At 53.8% G+C, this 19,719-nt stretch overlaps 1 protein-coding gene across 3 annotated transcripts; it reads left to right on the top strand.

Annotated features, from left to right (window-relative positions):
- Positions 1-1,843: 1,843 nt before the first annotated feature.
- Positions 1,844-19,489, top strand: CNNM3 (cyclin and CBS domain divalent metal cation transport mediator 3). Of its 3 annotated transcripts, XR_002799995.2 has the most exons (9): positions 1,844-4,462; positions 10,894-11,037; positions 12,106-12,255; positions 12,658-12,827; positions 13,022-13,118; positions 13,496-13,629; positions 14,065-14,203; positions 16,517-16,616; positions 17,155-19,489. XR_002799995.2 is itself a non-coding variant. In XM_023618635.2 (8 exons), the coding sequence occupies exons 1-8, from the start codon at positions 3,112-3,114 to the stop codon at positions 17,217-17,219; spliced, it is 2,250 nt and encodes a 749-aa protein (XP_023474403.1). In that variant the 5' UTR covers positions 1,844-3,111; the 3' UTR covers positions 17,220-19,489. The 3 variants fall into 3 exon arrangements, 2 of the variants coding, with proteins under 2 accessions (XP_023474403.1, XP_070091208.1); XM_023618635.2 differs by lacking the exon at positions 16,517-16,616; XM_070235107.1 differs by lacking the exons at positions 16,517-16,616; positions 17,155-19,489 and adding an exon at positions 16,263-16,442.
- Positions 19,490-19,719: the final 230 nt, after the last annotated feature.

Raw genomic sequence — 19,719 nt, 5'->3', positions numbered from 1 at the left:
AGGAGCTGGAGGGGGCAGTTGGCATGGATAAATCGCCTCTCTCTGTCCCCTGGGGACTGGAGGAGGAAGGAGCTGAATCCGAAAGTACGATCACATCGTTTTATCACATGCAGTTGCCTTTTGTCCATATTCATGGGCTGGTTCTGGTCTCAAAGTTGGAGCGCTCATCCCCTGAAGAGCCGCCCGAGAGTGACCTCACTGCGTCCACTCCCAAGGTTTCAGCCCTGCAGACTCCTGTGGTCCCCGCAGGGGCCGTGGCTGTAGTGTGCAATCGAGTGTGCTGTGGCCAGGGGCCCAGGGGCTCAGGCAAACCAGGCTTAATGGAGCAGACAACTGGGGGTAATGCTGAAAAAAAGGGAGGCAGTTGCATAGGCAGAAAGGAGAGGACATTCCAGATAAAAGGAATAACAAACGCAGAAGCTGTGTACAGGTGGGCAAGAGTCAGCTCCCCTGCTACATGCCAGGTGCCACCAACCCCTCAGTGAGTCCAGTGAGGAAGACCCCCTGAGGGAGACAGTCACACAGGGACCTTGTGATACGCTTTCTCCTCCACCTGGAACACTCCTCGCGTCTTGGTGAGGCTCACCCCTTCACTTCATCTAAGCCTCTGTTCAAATGTTGCCTCCTTGGAGAAGCCTTCTCCAGTCACCCCATCTGAAACAGGGTGGTCACAGTCCCTCTGTCTGTCCCCTTATCATGCCTTGTTTTTCTCAGCATTTATTGCCAGATATTAAAACAGATTTATGTATTTTCTATTGTCTCCACACTAGAACCTAAGCTTCAGGAGAGCAGGGAGGGACTTTCTTATTCCCGCGTAGTCCCGCTGCTAGAACAGTACCGGGTACATGGCAGGCACTCGAATGAATGAATGAATGAATGAATAAGAATTAGAATAAGGTAAGTACCAGACACTATTGGGGAGGAGCGCATAGCTCCCATAACCTTGACCCAACCTAGTAAAGATGGTTGAGGAAGACCAGCTGGAGGAAGTGACACTTGCAGACTTGATAAGCAGGAATGAGCCAGTAAAGTCACACATAGTAGTTACGGGTTTAAAGCACAAGAATATTTAGCTAAAATGTGGACATGTCTTGAACCAAATGACCACTATTGAAAATGGCCCAGGGAGGGTCAATGAGGGACCTGAAGGTCAAGTGCCAAGTGTGTCCATTGATGCTGTGACTAACCAGGGGATGGGGCAAAGAATGGCACAGAGCCAAGGAAGAAAGCTGGTCAAGTACTGTCATGGCCTCCATTGTTAACAGAAAGTCACTGTGCAGCTTTGTCTGCCTTGTACTGGATGCTTTGTCTTTGAGTATTGACAGTTTAACGATCATTTGTGTTTTCCAAATGTGTTCTCCTCAAAGGTTTTCCCCTAAAAATGAGATATAGCTTGTTTTCCAAGGGAGCCTGAGACCAAGGAAAAAGTAACCTGGCGAAGGTCAGAGCCCTGTCAAAATCCATAGGGAGTTTTTCCTGTCTTTCCTCTGGAATGTTCTTTGCTGGTTACTAACTTTTTGGGCACATGATTCATTTCAAGCCTGCCATCCATTTTATGTCAATGTCAGCATTTTATCTGGACTTGAAGACCCAAGTGTGAACTAAAGGGGCTGAATCTATTATGTTTTTCTTCAAAGGAGGCTTGCCGGTCCACTCACTGAAAAGGCTCAGTAGTGTCATTACTGCTGCTGCTGGTGACTTATCTGTAATCTGCAAGTGAGGCACTACTCAAAGGGCATAGCAACGTCCGGGTTATAAAAACTGGAAACACAGAGATGTGGCTGGTCTAGTCATGGTGCTGTTTACAACGTAGAGGAGAGACTATTGCCATCCTTTTAAGAGTTCTTCACAAAATAATTTTTATTTTGGTCATTCACCATGGGGTTACTCATTTTTGCACATTACTTTCCACACGAACATTTTACTTGTGGCCACAGGGGCTATCCTTTTAAATATTATTTTCATGATACAGCAAATGTGTTTCTACAGAATCCTTATAAAGATAATTTAAAATAGTATATGAACAGTCTTATCAAAGTCTACTTATATTAGGAAATTTGAAAGTACATAAAATTGTAAAGAAAACACAAAAACACTTAATCTGGACACCTATAGAGAAGCCGTTGGCAGTTTGTGTACCTCCTTCCAACCACTTAAAGATCATATATAACGGATGAAAAACATTCCATACTGTCAATGGACCATATGGTCTTCTAAAATAACCCTCCAGCGAGAATCCTCTTGAATAGTTCTTGTTGGTCCTGAGGAGTTATTTTCCCAAGCATGATCTGCTAGAATTGGAGTGACCAGACAGTAATTCCTGACAGAGCTGCCGTCTCCTAATCTGGCTGGGATGGTGACTAGGATATTAAGTCGCGTTGTAACGCAATATCCGTGCCGAGTCATGCTTGACCTTTTCTCCCGTAAAATATTAATAACGTGAAGTTGCCGTGAGGATCCAATGAGGTAGTGATCTCGTGTGTTTACATATTTACCATCACGCTCCCTGGCAGGAACGCAAGTTCCTTGAAGGCAGGGATTGTGTCTCATGTCCCCAGGTCCCCCGACCGATAGCAGAGTCGGGCATGATCAGTAAACATCTTCAATAAACCTTAGCTTCCCGACGCCCAGTCACAGGTACTTCTTCCAGCACTCCTTGCTCTTTAGGTCAGTGGTTCACGGGGCCCCTTCCTAAGAAAACAGCACTTCTCCCAGACACGGGAATCTCCGCCTGCAAGCCGCTCCGCTCCGCGCCCGCAGTCCCGAGCCAGGGACTTCCCAGAGCACGAGCCCGGCGTCCAGCGCGCGGGGACGGCCCGTGGGAACAAGGCGCCCGCGGAGGCGGCCCAGCTCGCGGCTCTGCTTCCCCCGAACCCGCCCACCTCTCACCCCGAGAACCACGGCCGACCGCCGCGGGGCTCAGAGCCCCACGCCCCCAGCCCGCCCCAGGACCGCGCCGCCGCTTGTTTACTCCCCGGCGCAGCCTAGTTCGACCCTGGGGCCCGCCCCCGCCCGCCGCCTATTGGCGGAGGAGGCGCCCAGGCTGGCGACGATTGGCTGGGGGAGGCGGAGGGGTAGGTTGCACGGGAGGCTGAGAGGGGGCAGCAGGCGATGGCGGCGGCGGGTCTGCTAGGCTGGTTGCTCGCTGCGTTCTGCCTGGGCAACGCCGACGGGGAGGCGGCGCCGGGCCCGCGAGTGCTGGGTGTCTGTCTGGAGGAGGACGGAGCCGCGGGCGCGGGGTGGGCGAGCGGAGAGGAGGTGCAGGCCGCGCCCGAGGCCACCTTCCGCCTGCGCCTCTTCGGCTCGGGCTTTGCCAACAGCTCCTGGTCCTGGGTGGCTCCCGAGGGGGCGGGCTGCCCCGAGGGCGGGCCGGCCGCGGCGCCCGAGGAGGCAGCAGCGGTCCCCACGGGCGAGTGGCGCGCGCTGCTGCGCCTGCGCGCCGAGCCCGTGCGCCAGCACTCGGCGCTGCTGGCTGTGCGTGGGGGGCCGGGCAGCGCGGCAGCCCAGGAGGCGGCAGCCCCCACGGGCGAGTGGCGCGCGCTGCTGCGCCTGCGCGCCGAGGTCGTGCGCCCGCACTCGGCGCTGCTGGCGGTGCGCGTGGAGCCGGGCGGCGCGGCGGCCGAGGAGGCGGCACCACCCTGGGCGCTGGGGCTGGGGGCGGTGGGCCTGCTGGCGCTGGCGGCGCTGGCGCGGGGCTTGCAGCTGAGCGCGCTGGCGCTGGTACCGGCCGAGGTGCAGGTGCTGCGCGAGAGCGGCTCGGAGGCTGAGCGTGCGGCGGCGCGGCGCCTGGAGCCGGTGCGGCGCTGGGCCGGCTGCGCCCTGGGCGCGCTGCTGCTGCTGGCCAGCCTGGCGCAGGCGGCGCTGGCCGTGCTGCTGTACCGCGCAGCCGGCCAGCGCGCCGTGCCCGCTGTGCTGGGCAGCGCGGGGCTCGTGTTCCTGGTGGGCGAGGTGGTGCCGGCCGCCGTGAGCGGGCGCTGGGCGTTGGCGCTGGCGCCGCGCGCGCTGGTTCTCAGCCGCCTGGCGGTGTTGCTCACCCTGCCGGTGGCGCTGCCCGTGGGGCAGCTGCTGGAGCTGGCGGCGCGGCCCGGGCGGCTGCGTGAGCGCGTGCTGGAGCTGGCGCGCGGCGGCGGCGACCCCTACAGCGACCTCAGCAAGGGGGTGCTGCGCTGCCGGACGGTGGAGGACGTGCTCACGCCGCTCGAGGACTGCTTCATGCTGGACGCCAGCGCCGTGCTGGACTTCGGCGTCCTGGCCAGCATCATGCAGAGCGGCCACACGCGCATCCCCGTGTACGAGGAGGAGCGCTCCAACATCGTAGACATGCTCTACCTCAAGGACTTGGCTTTCGTGGACCCCGAAGACTGCACGCCGCTCAGCACCATCACCCGTTTCTACAATCACCCACTCCACTTCGTCTTCAACGACACCAAGCTGGACGCCGTCCTGGAGGAGTTCAAGCGAGGTAACGTCTGGGGAATTGTCGAGGGCACTTGAATGCCAGCGCTCTCCTCTACCAAAGGGGTAGGGCTTTATGGAAGCCTGGAGAAAAGGGTCCCGTCCCTGTGTAGGGCAGTGAGACCTCTAAGTGCCCTTTTAAAGAAGAGGATGGCCTTGTCGCTCTGAATAATCGTTTGTGATATTTAAAGGCTGTCGTTCAGAGGGTGACAGTGCTACAGACAGCAAAATCCTTCTCCTGGTAGGCCCCCAATTTGGGAGGTGTGTCCACTTAGCTCTGACTGCCAGCTGTCCATCTCCCAGGTCATTTTTCTGGGCTTTTGGTTAAACCCTTGGATAGAAACTAAAAGAACAGAAGAGAACATAGTCATAGTCTCCAGATGCCTGGACGCGACGACCTGCACACATACGATATCAAATTAGCTGGGCCTGTGATGTTTCCAGGGCATTGCTGTTAAGGTCACTGAAAGGCTGCTGCCTTCCTGATTGCCGAAAAGGGAACGATTCGTTAATACTTTTCTGCAGGTGTGGAAGAAACTTCCACTTTGATTTCACCAAAAGCAACTTCATGGAGGAGGATATAGTCTCCCCTTTCTCTGCCTTCTCTTCTTTGCTTAATTTCCCCATTTCTAACCCTGAGTAAGGTCTCTCAAGTTCTCCTTTAATACCACATTTTCACCCTCTCCTTTCATCTTGGTCTATCTGAACAATTTCTAAGCTTGCAGGTAAAAGCTGAGACCCACCCGCCAAGTGTGGGGGCATGGGGTCCTCTCCAGTGCTCTCCCTCGTCAGCCTTGGGTGTGCTCCCCAGAGCTTAGCTGCTTCTTGGTGACCAGTCATGCTTCTCACACCTGAACTCCTACAGGGTGGGCATGCAGGACGTCCATGACCATGGGTGGGTTTGACCCTAAAGGCTGCATAATGTGAAGCCAGGAAGTGAGTCAAGCCCCCTGATCTTCCGGGCAGCTGTGAAGTCTCCTGGCCCCAGGCAGGCATGGGAAGTGCTTTGTGAGCCCCTGGACAGTCAGGGCAGGGGGACAAGGCTTTGCGGCAATGACCATGTTACTCCTGCATTCGCACTGCTGTATGCCAGCTGCTAGTAGGCACTCTCACACTTCACCTCCTTTGATACTTTCAAGAGACTTGGGTGTTAATAGGCCTTTACTGTTACTGTACTACGGTACCTTCAGATTGGGTGGGGGCCTTTGATGGGCAGTTCTGATTATTCTGCTAGAGAATGTCCTGGCTGTTTCCTCAGAAAGTGGCCATGCAGCCCCTCTCTGGGGAGGGGTGCCTGGAGGGGGCGCCAGACAGAGCCTCCTGGTGATAAGTACTCCATCTGGGCCACGGTAGTTTCCCAGGCAGTGGTGGTTCCTGGGGCCTGGTGGCTGGCAGTGCTGGCCCTGGAGTCAGGGAGGGAGGGTTCTGTCCTGCCCCTGCTGCCTCCCAGCTTGAGGGCCTGGGAGGCCTGGACTTGATCACCAGGGCAGTGACTGTGAGCAGAGTGCGGCACCGTCTGAGTGGTTTCTACAGATCACTGGCTGGTGTGGAGACCAGGGCAGGGAGACCAGTGGTGAGGGTGTCCAGATGAGAGCTGATGGTAGGCTGAACGAGGGTGCGCAGCGGGCCTGGAGAGATCTGAGAGGCGTTTGGAGGTGGAATTGGGAGGATTTTGTGGTTCACTGAGGGACTGTGGAGCGAGAGGGAGGAGCTGAGATTGAGGCCTGGATTTCTGGCTTGGTGGTGGTGTCGCCCTTCCCTGAGGCAGAGCACATGCAGGGAAGAGAGAGTCTGGGGGTGGGAGGCAGGTGGCGTGAGGTGGTTCTGGACGTTGGCATCTGTGTCTGTGCAGTGGCTGCAGAGGGAGACTCCTAGGAGGCAGTTCGTGTGAAATGCAAGTGACAGACCCGAGCAGGAGGGAGAGATCTGATCGGTGGTGTGGAAGTGGTCCCTCAATCCACAGGCGTGGAGCAGAAAGCCTAAAGCCCTGGGGGTCACAGGTGTGTAAGGGGGTGGAGGGCAGCAGAGGACAGCTGCTGAGGAGAGCCAGAGGCTCGGAATGTCCTGGAAGCTAAGAGCAGAGATCACTTACCTAGGGAAGGAGAGTGATCAGGAGAGGAGGCCAGTGTCATGTCGTTTGGATGCAGCAACGAAGATACCCTTGACCTTCGCAGGAGCAGCTTTGGGCCATGGCATGGGGTGATGGGGAGTGAATGGGACATGAAGAGGCATGACAGCTAAAGCAGACAGGCCTTCCGTGCGGTGTGGCCGCAAAGCGGAAGCCAGAGAGCGGTGGCTGGGAGAGGACAGGCCAGGGAGGAGGCCTTCTGCTCTTCGATTGTAAGATGGGTGAATCGAGTGGGTTTAGGTTTAAGTGTCAATGGAAGGAGCCGGTAGAGAGGGAAGGCCACAGCACAGGCTGCTCCCGCTCTGGGGCCGTGGCCTTGGAGCAGCTCTGGAGAACCAGGCAGTTTTCATGCAGCCTGATGCCGGACCAGAAGCTGCCTACTAACCACGTGCCGAAAAGCCTCCTACTAGAAGCCAGTGGGATGGGGGGTATCTGCAACCTAGAGGCTGAATGGGGAGCTCTTCAGTGCCCCTTGCCTTCCTCCTTCTGTGGTGAGTGAGGGCCATTCTCCGGGCAAAATGACCATGTCTTTCCTGTGACACCCGAGAGCTTTCTGTGCTTCTCTCGTGCAATGCAACCCTTTGGCGGGTATCTATTTTTATATCTATTTTTATATTTCCTCATAAAAGTCCTTTTTAGCCTAACCCCCTGCTTCATTCTGTTTATGAACAAAGAGCTTGTTATAGCCTTTATGGCGCCTGAGGTTTTAGAGATGAGTTCCCTGCCCGTTTCTCTGCCAGGTGGGTGAGGTGGTGGTGCCCTCTGAATTTCCTGAAGCTGGAGTCCGTGGCATCTTGGCAGGTACCGTTCCAGGCCCTCTTCCTTTGGTTCTTTCAGAGTTCTATCTATTCTGGAACATTATAGTCTGAGAGAGGCATCTTCCCCGTGGGGCAGCCCTCAGTCAGTGTGCAGACTTGAGAGGACACCACTTATTTTGTGCGAACATTGCCAGGAAGAGTGAGTCCTTTGGAGCCATAGTAAAAAACATGTATCTTCTTTAAAGTCATTAACTCCCAGCGCCTTTGTCAGCCCCCACTGAGACTATTCAAGGACATTCACCCGCAGGAGGGATTAGGATGGGTGAGCTTTTCAGCTTTTCTCTGCTTTCAACTGAGTTCTGGTTCTTTGTCTGTCAGAAGCCAAGGCCTGCCACACCCTGAAGGGGCAGACCTGCGAGGAGTGTTGGCACCGTCCTTTTCTCATAGGACACCTTACAACACAAAAGAGGGGAGGCAGAGGAATTTAAACCCCAGCGGCATGTTTAAGAATATCCTGAACTTAGGCATTGTGGATGAGTCCTCTGACATCTGTAAAGTTTAGGAGTACCCTTGAGCCTGCTAACTAAAACGGAAACTCTGTAGCGCTTTCTCAGAGCTTTCTGGTCTGTGCTGGCCAGATGTGCCTCTGCCCTTGCCTGTGGCTCTGTGGAGCTTGCTCAGGGAGAGCCGCAGGCACCTGTCTTGGGGCTTGTGTGGGGGTTCCAGTCAGCCAGCCAGGAGCCTCCGTATTTTCAGAGCGTTTTATCCTATCGGATGAGAAATCAACTTTAATCCTTCCAGCGGCCCTGTCTCTGTACCCCCACTGCTTTGTCGTGGTCGCCTTCTGGATCCCACAGACATTCTGTCTTGTCATTAAATCCCACAGCCACTGTTTTAGGGGCTCTTCAGGGGTTCTGCTTTCTTTTCTTCATCATTGAGTCATGCCATGTGGCACATCAGTGAGAAACATCAGTGAGTGCCTATGTTATAGAAGTTTGAAAGCAAGGGAGAAGTTGTCCTTTCTGTAGCTAACCTGCCAAAGGGCCTGGCTTCCTGGAAGAAGCGAGCTGAAGTGGGTCCTTTCTGCTCTCAGATGGTCACCTAGAACCTGGGCCTTGGTTCCCAGAATCCAGAAAGACTACTGACCAAAATTGGGTAGCGGGCCTTGGCCTTCCTGATCTGGCCCGACAGGTTTGTACCATATGGCAGGGCTGCCGTGGTCTGCCCTGGTATGAGCCATTCCCGACACCACTGCTGGGGGCGGGAAACATCTAGAAATGCCGCGTTCCTCCTTCAGTGCCTTTGTCTCAGCAGGAATGAGCAGATGGTTCTCCAGGGACCTCTGGCCTTTTCCTCCTGGAAAGGGGAGACGACTTAATGTGGTCATTTCCACCTGTAATTTGTGTCCGAGGAGGTTAGAGTGTCCTGAAGGGGGGCTTGCTTTTCCTTGGAAAGGCCGGGTGCGGAAGAGAGTACCGGGCCCTGTGTGAGTCCCCAGGGGAGGGTTCCCTGAGAGTTGGTCCGTCCTCTCCAGTGCAGGTCAGCAGAGCAGGGTGCTGGAGAGAATGACTCAGGAGCCAGCTGCCTGGGTTCAAATCCCAGGTCTGCACTTGCGTGGTTCCTGAACCTCTCTTGGCCTCGGTTTTCTCTGTAAACTGTAAAACAGGGATAATAGTATTGTACATTTCGTAGAGTTGTCAGAGTATTCGTCAGTTAATCAATGAATGAAGCACTTGGTGGCCAGTACACAGCAAGCACTAAATATTGCATTTTTTCAGTTCGGAGATGCACTTTTTTTTTTGCATTTTGACGTCTCTGCAGTTAGGATGCATCTCAGCATTGATAGCATCTTCGATTTGATGGAGTACAGTAAAAAAAAGTTCTTTTACAGCCTCATTCCTTTTTGATCATCTGGTTAGTGGTCTGATGATCCTAGCTTTTCATTGACTTTGACATTTTCATTCTATCCAGCTTTGGGGCAGAGCTCTTCCTGTAGCTGACCACTCGGGAGCATGGATGCTGGAAGAACGAAGTAGAGCATGTGGAATAGACTTCCACAGGGTGTGTTTCTAAACTCAAGTCACTACGTTGTAATGAAACCCCAGGTGTGTGAAGTAGGATTCACACCACAAAGTGACCTTGACTTTTTGCTTTACCGAAAGTTTCTGGAAGCAAGTACCCCCTTTACGTGTGGGCCCAGCCAGCGTTTATCCTAAGCTTTTGTCACTAGTAAGGAAGAAGGGCATGGTTGAGCCAAGTGTGCTGTCAGTCCTGTGTCCTAGACCTGCACACCCAGCCTGGTGGCCACTACCCATTGTGGCTGATGAGCTCTTGAAAGGTAACTAGTCTGAATTGAGATGTGCTGTTTAAGTGCCAAGCACACACTTTTTTTTTTTCTGGAGGAAGATTGGCCCTGAGCTAACATCCATGCCTATCTTCCTCTATTTTATGTGGGACGCCTACCACAGCATGGCTTGACAAGTGGTGCGTAAGTCCGCATCCGGGATCTGAACTGGCAAACCCCGGGCCACCGAAGCAGAAAATGCGAACTTAACTGCTGTGCCACCAGGCCAGCCCTGCAAGCACGCAGTGTTATACTAAGACTTCAAAGACTTAGTACAGAAAAAGTAAAATCTCTCTTAATATTTTATACTGATTGCGTGTTGAAATGCTATTTTGGCTATATTGAGTTAATTGCAATATATTATCAATTAACATCACCTGTTTTTTTTTTTAACATGGCTACTCAAAAATTTAAAATTATCTCTGTGGCTTGTATTCTCTTTCTTTTGGATGGGTATAAAGTCTTATAGGTGAAAAGCATGTACCTGAAGCAGAGTAAATTCCTGAAGTTTTCCCCGTGTTCCCCAGCACTCTGAGGCTTGGCCTTTTTTCAAGCTTACGTTTCCTTGTGAATGTACAGAACAAATAGTGAAGCTGACCTAAGAGAGTCACGGAAGAGGAAGGTGAGAAGTTCCAGGCTGCTGCTCTTCCTCCCTCACAGCTTGGCCTCTGACTGGCTGGTTACCATGTGTCTTCATCCCGCTGGGTGACTGTCATAGACTGTGGCTTCTGGAAATGAAGGGCAACTTTCAGAATTGGGAAAACTTCCCTTGGAGAGTCGGACTGGATAGCCTTCTCGGCTCCCCCCGTTTAGACTGTCTCAGGAGCCTGTGTTTCTGGGGCCGGTGCCCTTGTGTCTGCAGTCCTGTTGTGTCTTTTCTAGTCTGGGTGCTTCCTCGTCTAAACCATGTTTCACAGCATGGAGTCACACTGACCTGGGACTGACTCTGCCTCTGCCATTGCCTGGGTGGCCTTGTGCAGGTGAACATAGTGTCTGAGATTGAGGTTTCTCGTTATGAAGTGCGGCTAATGCTCACGAGCATGTTGAGAGTCTTAGGTAAGAACCTAGGAACAGTCTTGCCTGTCGCCTGGCATATCGTAGGAACACAAACACGTCAGCTTCTGTTCTCTGGTGGGCTTGTGCCAGAAGGAGCGAAGACACATGAGAGGCCTCCAGGAGGCTGTAACGTGAGTGTCCCCCTCCCCCAGGGAAGTCCCACCTGGCTATCGTGCAGAAGGTGAACAACGAGGGTGAAGGTGACCCCTTCTACGAGGTGCTGGGCCTCGTCACCCTGGAGGACGTCATTGAGGAGATCATCAAGTCGGAGATCCTGGATGAGTCTGAAGACTACCGTGAGTCTTGATTGCTGGCGATTTTCCCTCTCAGCTGGTCTTTCAAGCTTACTGAGATACATGTGCGTGTCAGAGGGTGGCGGGTCTCGTGTTGCTGGAAATGGGGCTGGGTCTGCAGTCAGAGCTGTTGCCTAGCCAGGCCCTGTTCTCCTTACCCCTGTGTCGCCCCCTTGCTGGAGGGCCCACACCTCAGCCTGGATGCAGAGCCAAGGTGGCCCGCCCCAGCCCAGTGGTTGCTTGGGGCTCTGTTAGCAGCCGTACCATTCACTCCCTCCCTCCATCCCTGAGTGAGGCCTCTGCCCTTTGTGCATCCTTCCTATTCTTATGTCTTCTTGGTCCTTTTGCTTTCTCGTTGTCTTTTGCACATTACAGAAGTGTCTCCTCAGAGAACCCCATTCTTTACTACTGAGAGGATCTTGTCTGGACACGTGATCCTGGGGCCTGTGGTAGTGTCTTAGGAGTGCCTGCCTCTTCGGAAGGTGGCTGAGGTCTGCAGGGCAGACGCAGAACCCGTGCTCGACGGCGGGGACCTCACACAGGCACTTAGGACGCTGAGTCGCCCACCCTTGTGCTGCCAAGTGAATCGCTTTGCCTGTGTGCCTGTCCCCAGAATGCAGCATCTTTACTTTGGGTCCTCAGACTACCGTGGGCACAGGGTCACCAAGTTGGCTGCTGTTTAGCAGCAGTAATCCTCACATACGTGCTTTCCAGCCAGGGGTCTCCTAATGACCAAGGATACCAGTTTTTATAAGCTGCTTTGCTGTTGTATCAGCATTGTCTTCTCCCAGCTCCAAGGAGAGGGGCATCCTCTTGCAGTACTTCCCCAGGAGATAGCTGGAGTGTGGACTGCTGCCCACTCTGTCCTGGGCACCAGGATTACTGTGTGGTGGGAGTGACAGCCAGGCGCCGTCCGGGGAGCAGTGCCAAGGGTGTGTCCCTGGGCCTCTGATGCTGCCTCCCCACGAGCCCCCAGGCCTTGGGAGGAGGGAGTGGGCACGTGCCCCTTGGTTTGGTCGTGTTAACTGGAGGGCTGTGAATGCCCACCAGGCCTCCGTCTGCCTTTCCTAGGAGACGCCGCGGTGAGGAAGAAGCATACTTCTCTGAATGCCCCTCTCAGGCGGAAAGAGGAATTCTCCCTGTTCAAGGTGTCTGATGAGGACTATAAAGTGAAGATCTCGCCCCAGCTGCTCTTGGCCACCCAGCGCTTCCTTTCCCGAGGTGAGGCTGCCGGCCGGGCCCTGTCCCTCCCTATTGCTCCCCATCCGGTGCGTCAGGAGAGCTCCGCACGGACACTGATTCCCATTCCCAGTAAGCAGCAGAGTGTCCAGGAGAACATCTGCGCTTCTCTCTGCAGTCGTCAGCATCTGAGGTCACCTGAGGGGTGGCTCCTCTCTGCCAGATGGCCGAGAGCTGGGGCCAGGCTAGTGCCGTCTCTGGCGAGCCCCGGCTAGGGAGCGTGAGCCAGGCAGTGTTTCTGCCTGCCCAGTGCTATTGTGCTGGGGAGGCAACTCAGCTCACGGGCCTGCGGAGGAGAGCCCAGGGGGGCAGCAGGAGTCGGGGTGGTTACGCAGGCTGCTCTGGACCTGGTGGACACCATCCCTTTTTTCCACCATGGGGCAGAGGTGGATGTATTCAGCCCGCTGCGAATCTCCGAGAAGGTCCTGCTGCACCTGCTGAAGCATCCCAGCGTCAACCAGGAAGTGAGGTTTGACGAGAGCAACCGCCTGGCTGCACACCATTACCTGTACCAGCGCAGCCAGCCGGTGGATTATTTCATTCTCATCCTGCAGGTAACTGGGAGCCCAGCCGGAGCTTCCTGCTGCTCAGAGAGTAGGGAAGGGTCTGAGAAGAGGGAGGAACATCCGGATACACACTCCTAAATAGTTGGGCTTGGTGTTTTCTCCTTGTCCTCTCTTCTGGCATGAGAGATAATCTGTCCCCATCTGTCTCTCTCCCTGCCCCTCTCTCTCCCTTCCCCTCCCAGGGCAGGGTTGAGGTGGAGATCGGGAAAGAGGGCCTGAAGTTCGAGAACGGGGCCTTCACCTACTATGGAGTGTCTGCCCTGACGGCGCCATCCTCGGGTAAGCTGCATCCCCTCCGGGAGCTGAGGGCAGGGGTTGGCTGTGGTTGAGGCGGGGGCTCTGCAGTGCCCAGGATGCTGGCTTCCCTTCCTCCAGGGCCCTCGCCTCCTACAAGGTGGTCCCCTGTGGGACCTGCTGGCTTCTCTCATCTCCAGGCCGCCTAGTGGGAAGGGGCAGCGTTTCTGCAGGGCGCATCTTGGTTGCTCCCTCCCATCCCTGCAGACCTTTCCCAGGAGGAAGTGTGTTTGCCGTCCTTTTCACAGTTCCCGGCCATGTGCTCTCTCTGGGGTGATTTGTGGGGTGCATCTTAGAGGCTGTGCAATTGTCCCCACTGGGACCGGGGTGCTTCCTCCGTCACTGATTGTTCCTTTCGACAGTTCACCAGTCCCCCGTGTCCTCGCTCCAGTCCGTCCGCCATGACCTGCAGCCTGAGCCAGCCGACAGCACACGCGTGTCTGCGTATTGTCCTGACTACACCGTGAGGGCCCTCTCGGACCTGCAGCTCATCAAGGTGACCGTCTGGGCTGCTCGTTCGTCCTGGCTTTTAGCCAGCCTTGTGTCCCCAAGGGCCTAGACCAGCTGGTCACAAATGAGTATGAGTTAACAGTCTGGTTGAGTCAGACTTTCCAGAGCAGGACCTTGTGCTTGCTCTGAAGGATGCATGGCCTTGGCTCCCTGGAGGCCCCTCTGACTGCTGGTGGTCCGCTCCCATCTCTGGCATGGCCTGTGCACCTGAGATCTTCTTTTGATCTTAAAACTTTGCTTGATTGCTCTTCTTCGCCCTCAGCTAGTTTAAAGCTCTTCCTTTTTCTTGTCCTGTGGAGCATGACTCTCCCTCCTAGGTCAGCTGTTTGTGGGCAGAAGGGAGTATGTGACCTCTCCTACTTCACCATCTCCATCTGGCTTCTCAAGTCACACCTGCCCGGTAATGCTGTCTGTCCCCCAGGTCACGCGGCTGCAGTACCTCAATGCGCTCCTGGCTACTCGAGCCCAGAACCTGCCACCGTCCCCTGAGAACACGGACCTCCAGGTCACCCCAGGCAGCCAGACCAGGCTCCTCAGTGACAAGACGGCCCCAGCAGCAGGTGAGCCCCGCATGGCCACATCCCGCTGTGTGTCGACCCAGGGCGCCCGTGTCGCCTTTCCAGTCCTTGCTGTTGCACACACAGACTTGCTTTCTGTCCTCCCTCTGCCCTCCATGCTTCGTTCTTTTTCCCTTTTTTGCCTCATCCTTTTCTCTCTCCTCTCTCACTGTTTTTAGTGGCTCAAATGACAACGAGCTATGGACCAGCTGGCATTTAAAGTAGAATATGTTAAGTCAGCCTTTTCTCTTGAGGGCCTGTTAGGATGGGTTGACTTAATTAGAGAAGAGTTGCTAAATGGGAATAAATCAAGGTCACGGCCATTTAGGATTAGTGTGAGGTCACCTGGAAAGCGATTCGTGTCAGCAGTGGGCCCTGCTCAGAAGGTGGAGTCTGGTGGACGCCATCCCAGAGATCTAGGAGGGCACCTGCTGAGGCGTTTAAGGCGTGCCCCTCCCATCCGGGGCTCCAGTGTGAGCGCGAAGATCGCATTGGAAGAAACAGACTTTACAGTGAGGGGTGGGATCTGGGCTGTGGGATGGCAAACCCCACCCTTACAGTGTGAGGAAGGAGAATGAAAAGGAGCCTGTGGAGAGTGGGCTTGGGGTAGGAGTGGTAAAGTCAGGGAGCTTTCTTGTCCTGGTTATTTGAGAAGGTACTTTTATTCTGATTGAGCTCTTAGGTTGGGGTCAGAGATGCTCCAGGGCTTGGCATTTCTGGAGGAGCTGGCAAGGCTTCTGGAGAGGAATTCCTTCTGTGGCAGGAACTGCAGGCTGCCCTTCCAGGCCTGCTTTGCTCCCCTCACCCCCAATGGGATGCCGAGCTCTTGTCACACGCTTGCTCTGCCTGGCACTGTGCTCAGAGCTTTCGGCGTCCTGACTCATCTAGGAAAACTCCCTCCGAGTTTTGAGAGGCAGTAGTTATGCCCATTTTACAGATGAGGAATCAGAGGCAGAGGGACCCCTGGCCCTGGCTTGGAGCCTGCCCTTGGCCTTTGGGCTGTGCTGCCTCACAGGGGACAGCTCTGGTTACTTAGACCCACACTTGAGAACACAAACGTGTTTTTAAAATAGAAAGGCTTTTTCCGAGAGGTGCCAGGGCAAGTGCAAGGGACAGAGAGCCCCACCCTGGGCCACCTGGGTGGCCCAGCCCCTGAGTGTTCCATCTCTGATTGTGGGTCAAAGGGCACCCTAGGTGGGGTGTGCTGCTTGAGTCCTGGGCTGGCCGCACTCGCAGCCCTGTCCACGTGAGCACACGCTTTCAGGCGGTGCCCCACCTGTCAGTGCTGATCACACGCTCGTGTTCAAGCACTGGGACGTTCTTGTATTTTGTGAGATGCCCTCGTACAGAGGTTCACGCCTTCTCATCAGACTTGGATCTCAAAAGCTGAGACATTTTTTTGTTTTTTCAAAATGTGAGCCTTTTGTGGCTCCATCTGCTACTGAGACTGTGCGTGTTATATTCAAGGTACAGACTTAAATCTAAGAATGATGGATGTCCCTTCATTTCATCTTTTATCATATACCCAGCGGTTTTTTTAATCCTCTTTTGGCTTCAGCTGCTCATTGGACAGTCATATAAGGGAACAATTTATGGTGGCTTTGTGGGTCAGTTTCCTCTTTGAAATGGGTTACCATCCCCTGTTTATAGCCACAGTGTTGGTTATGTTCCCCTGTGTGGCCTGACCTTCATGTGCAGCACGGTCGCCTGCTACCTTTCTGTGCCTCTCCTCTGCACTCTGGGGTCTGGCTCAGTTTATCCTTTAGCCCGGCCCTGCACTGCCCAGGAGAGCTTAGTGTCACCACACACGTGGAGATGTCACTAGGGGCACTGCTTAAATAGTGCAGGTCAGACCATTCCCTGGGTGACTTTGGCACAATAATACAGCGGGGGTTGGCAGACTGACACAAAGGCCAAATCTGGCCAGCTGCCTGATCTTGTAAATAAAGTTTTATTGACACTCACCCCTCTGTTTACGAATTGTACATGGCTGCCCTTGAGCTTCAACAGTGGAGTCGAGTTATTGCCACCTGCAAAACCTAAAAATACTGGCCCTTCACAGAAGCAGTCTTCTGACCGCTGCCTGCCATTTCCAGTTGGCATACCTCCACGTGGATCATTCACAGGACTGGATTTACAAGGGAGAGTCCGCTCTGGACGCCGTGCTTCCTGTCCCTCTTGTTTGAGCAGCAGGATGCAGTGTGCGCTCGGCCTCGCCTCTCCCTGCCCCGCGGGCGGCCAGGTCTGCGGTGCTGCGTGGCTCTCCCGGGTCAGCTCCATAGCTTGTCTCCTCTTCTCTCTCTCTGCTCTCTCTAGCCTTCCCAATAGACCTTTCCCTCTTTGGCACATTTGGAAACTGCAGTTGATAATTGACTGTGGACTAGTGAGCATTTTTTGTTTTAAGAAAACACCCAAGGTAAATAACTTCCCTTTCACGTTCTCGTTGCTTTCCTTTCCTGGACCTTTGGCTGCTGAGAGGAGCGCTATAGACCGCTCACCCAGCTGGGGGGCACTTCTCCTTGGGGCGGGGTGGGCCCTTCCTGTCCCTATTGCTACTCTTTATTTCAGTTTTTGAGAAGACAGATGGGATCATGAAACACTTACTCAGCCTCAGAAACTAAAGCTTCCTTCCAGCATGGGCTCTTTATTGTCTGGGGTGGGTTCCTCTTGGCCAGCATCATGGTGCTGGCCCGCTGTGAGCAGAGCCCCTGCTTTCCCTGCCTCTCGGGGATAGCGTCTGTCCTCCCAGTGGTTTTTTCTTGTGAGGTGCAGTTAGCTGACCATTTTCCTCACCCGTCACTCCCAGCCCTGCCTTGGTACCTCCTAAGGTGTCCTGGGGCTCCTCCACCTTCCCTGTGTTTTCCTGTCCTAAAGAGGATTTTAATGCCTGGCCTTGATAGGACTGCTCCCTGGTCCAGCTTTGATTTTAATTCCCCTTTCCTTCTCTCCTTTAGGGTCCACCCACAGCAGACCCGGCCTCCCAGCTGAGGAGAGCCCTGGGCGGAACCCAGGAGTTTAACTGCTTGCCAGGAGCCCCAGGTCTGGGGAATGGACAAGCATGTGGGGACCTGGAGAGAGCCGAGGAGTTGCTTCCTGCCAGCCTGTCCCCATCCCCTCCAGGCCACGTTTTAGATGGCCCTTATCGATGCGGGTCCTGGGCTCTCCTCAGCACAGACGTCAGTGCCAAGAGCCTTCGGCAGGTCCTGCCGTCTTTAGGAAATGGGGGTCAGCTGCGGCACAGCCCTGCAGGCCTGCTTCGGAGGGAATGAAAAAGCAGAGTCATCTCGAGGCCCCGGGCCCAGCCTTCTCCCTGTGACAGTGCAGCATATTCATACCTCTTCAGGCCAAGCCGTGATGTGTGCGCACGGTTACTCCTTTATGTGGCCGTGACCTGTACTCACTTTGCTTTTAATTTGCCAACTTTCTGCTGCTGGCAGCACTTTTTGAGCAAACCGAGAGCACCAGTTTTGGCTGGGGGTTCAAATCCATGGCCTTGGCCATAGTGAACTGTTTGGCTTTCCTTACATTGCCGTGTTTCAAGTGTGTGCCCCAGCGTGTCCCATGTGCCAAACCTAGAAGCACCATTACCCACAAGTCTGTCCCCTGGTCCCGCTCCCTCCTGTGGAGGCTGCTTTTCTGACCCATTCCAGAGCCCTGAGCGCGCGAGCTGGCCCCCAAGGGGACTGAGGAGGCCTGCTCTTTCTGTTTCTCCTCCGCCTGTGGGCTTGGTTGCCACTAACAGTATTGTCATTGTACTGTCATTGTTTTAAGAAGAGGTCACAGGTGGGAGGAAGGGGTCTTTCTGCTGCACCTGATCCTGTCTTCGTTGCTAGATCCCAGGGAGAGTAACTGTTAGACCAACCTCGTCCCTTCCTCCCGGGCCTCCGAGGGGTCTGCGTGGCTGTCACGTGCGTGCAGAGCAGCAGGGGAGGGGAGTGTGGTTATGGGCCAGGTGGATCCCCACCAACTTTCTTTTAAAAAACCGTGAAATCAAAGTTTTCTTCTATCTCTGAAACCTTTAGGACTTTGCTTTTTTCCTATTCCTAGCTACGGGGCTTTAGAGAAGTGGGAACAAGAAGGCGTTTGTCTTTCCCTCCTGGTTTCCCTGTGTTTACCTTCCACAGTTCTTCGGCTGTGCAGAAACTGGGGCGGCACAGGGACTGAGGACCGTAGATCGGACAGGGCGGGGTGAGATTTCTGGAACCCTTCTCAAAGGAAGTTGGGTCCTTATCTGGGACCAGTGGGAATGAAGGCCAGAGAACATGGTATGCTCACTCAGACGTTGTTCTCAAGGAATTCTCTCCAAGAGCAAACCCAGGTGGGAAACGGAGACGGTAAAATCTCTCTGCACCACGCTGGTTCGTAACCTTAGCTGCACGTTGGAATCGTGGCAAATGAAAAATAACTGATAGCTGGGGCCCACCCCCCCTGGGATTCTGATTCAATCAGTCTGGGCATCAGGACTTTATTTTTTGAAATAGTTTTGGATTCACAGAAGAGTCCATGTGCCCTTCAGCCAGCTTCCCCTAAAGTTAACGTCTTATATGACTTTGGTACCTTTATCAAAACTAAAAAATTAACATTGGTACAAAACTAGTAACTAAATTACAGACTTTGTTTGGATTTTACCAGTTTTCCCAATAATGTCCTTTTTCTGTTGCAGGATCCAATCCAGGATACCAAGTCGCAGTTAGAGCTGATGCTTTTTTCTTTTTATAACTAACTTTTTATTTTGAAATCATTACGGATTCATAGGAAGTTGCAAGGATAGAGGTCTCATGTACCCTTCACGCAGTTTTCCTCAGAGGTTCCATCTTATGTAGTTATAATACAGTATCGAGCCAGGAATTGGACACTGGTGCAATGTGGGTGTATAGTTATATATCATCTTAGCACGTGTAGATTTGTGTAACCGCCACTGCAATCTAGATACAGAGCTGTCCCGTCACCACAAGGATCTCCCTCCGACTACCCCTTGAGAGCCGCCCCCACCCCTCTGCCACCATCCCCAGTCCCTGGCAACCACTAATCTGGTCGTCATCTCTATAATTGTGTCATTTCAAGAATGTTGTATAAATGGGATTGTGTAGTATGTGACCTTTTGGAATTGGCTTTTTTCACTCGGCAAATAGTCTGGAGATTCAGCCAGGTTGTTGCGTGTGTTAACAGTTCGTTCCTTTTGATTGCTGTGTAGAATTCCATGGTATACTCGTTGTCCTGTTTAAGGACGTCTGGGTGGTTTCCAGTTTTTGGCTATTCCAAATAAAGCTGCTATGAACGTTCATTACAGGTTTTTGTGTAAACATTGGTTTTCTTTGAGCTAAATGTCCAGGAGTACAATTACCAGGTTGTATGGTCATTGCATATTTAGGTTTTTGAAAGAAACTGCCAAACCTTTTCAGAGTGGCTGTACAATTTTATGTTCCCACCAGCAAAGTATGAATGAGTGTTTCTCCAAATCCTCACCAGCATCTGGTATTGTTTTTTATTTTAGCCATTCTGGTAAGTATATAGCGACA

The sequence above is a fragment of the Equus caballus genome, chromosome 15, assembly GCF_041296265.1.
Source record: "Equus caballus isolate H_3958 breed thoroughbred chromosome 15, TB-T2T, whole genome shotgun sequence".
NCBI classification, from domain to species: Eukaryota; Metazoa; Chordata; class Mammalia; order Perissodactyla; family Equidae; genus Equus; species Equus caballus.
The sequence above is the reverse complement of the archived record's forward strand: the minus strand, read 5'-3'. Positions and strand labels throughout refer to the sequence as shown.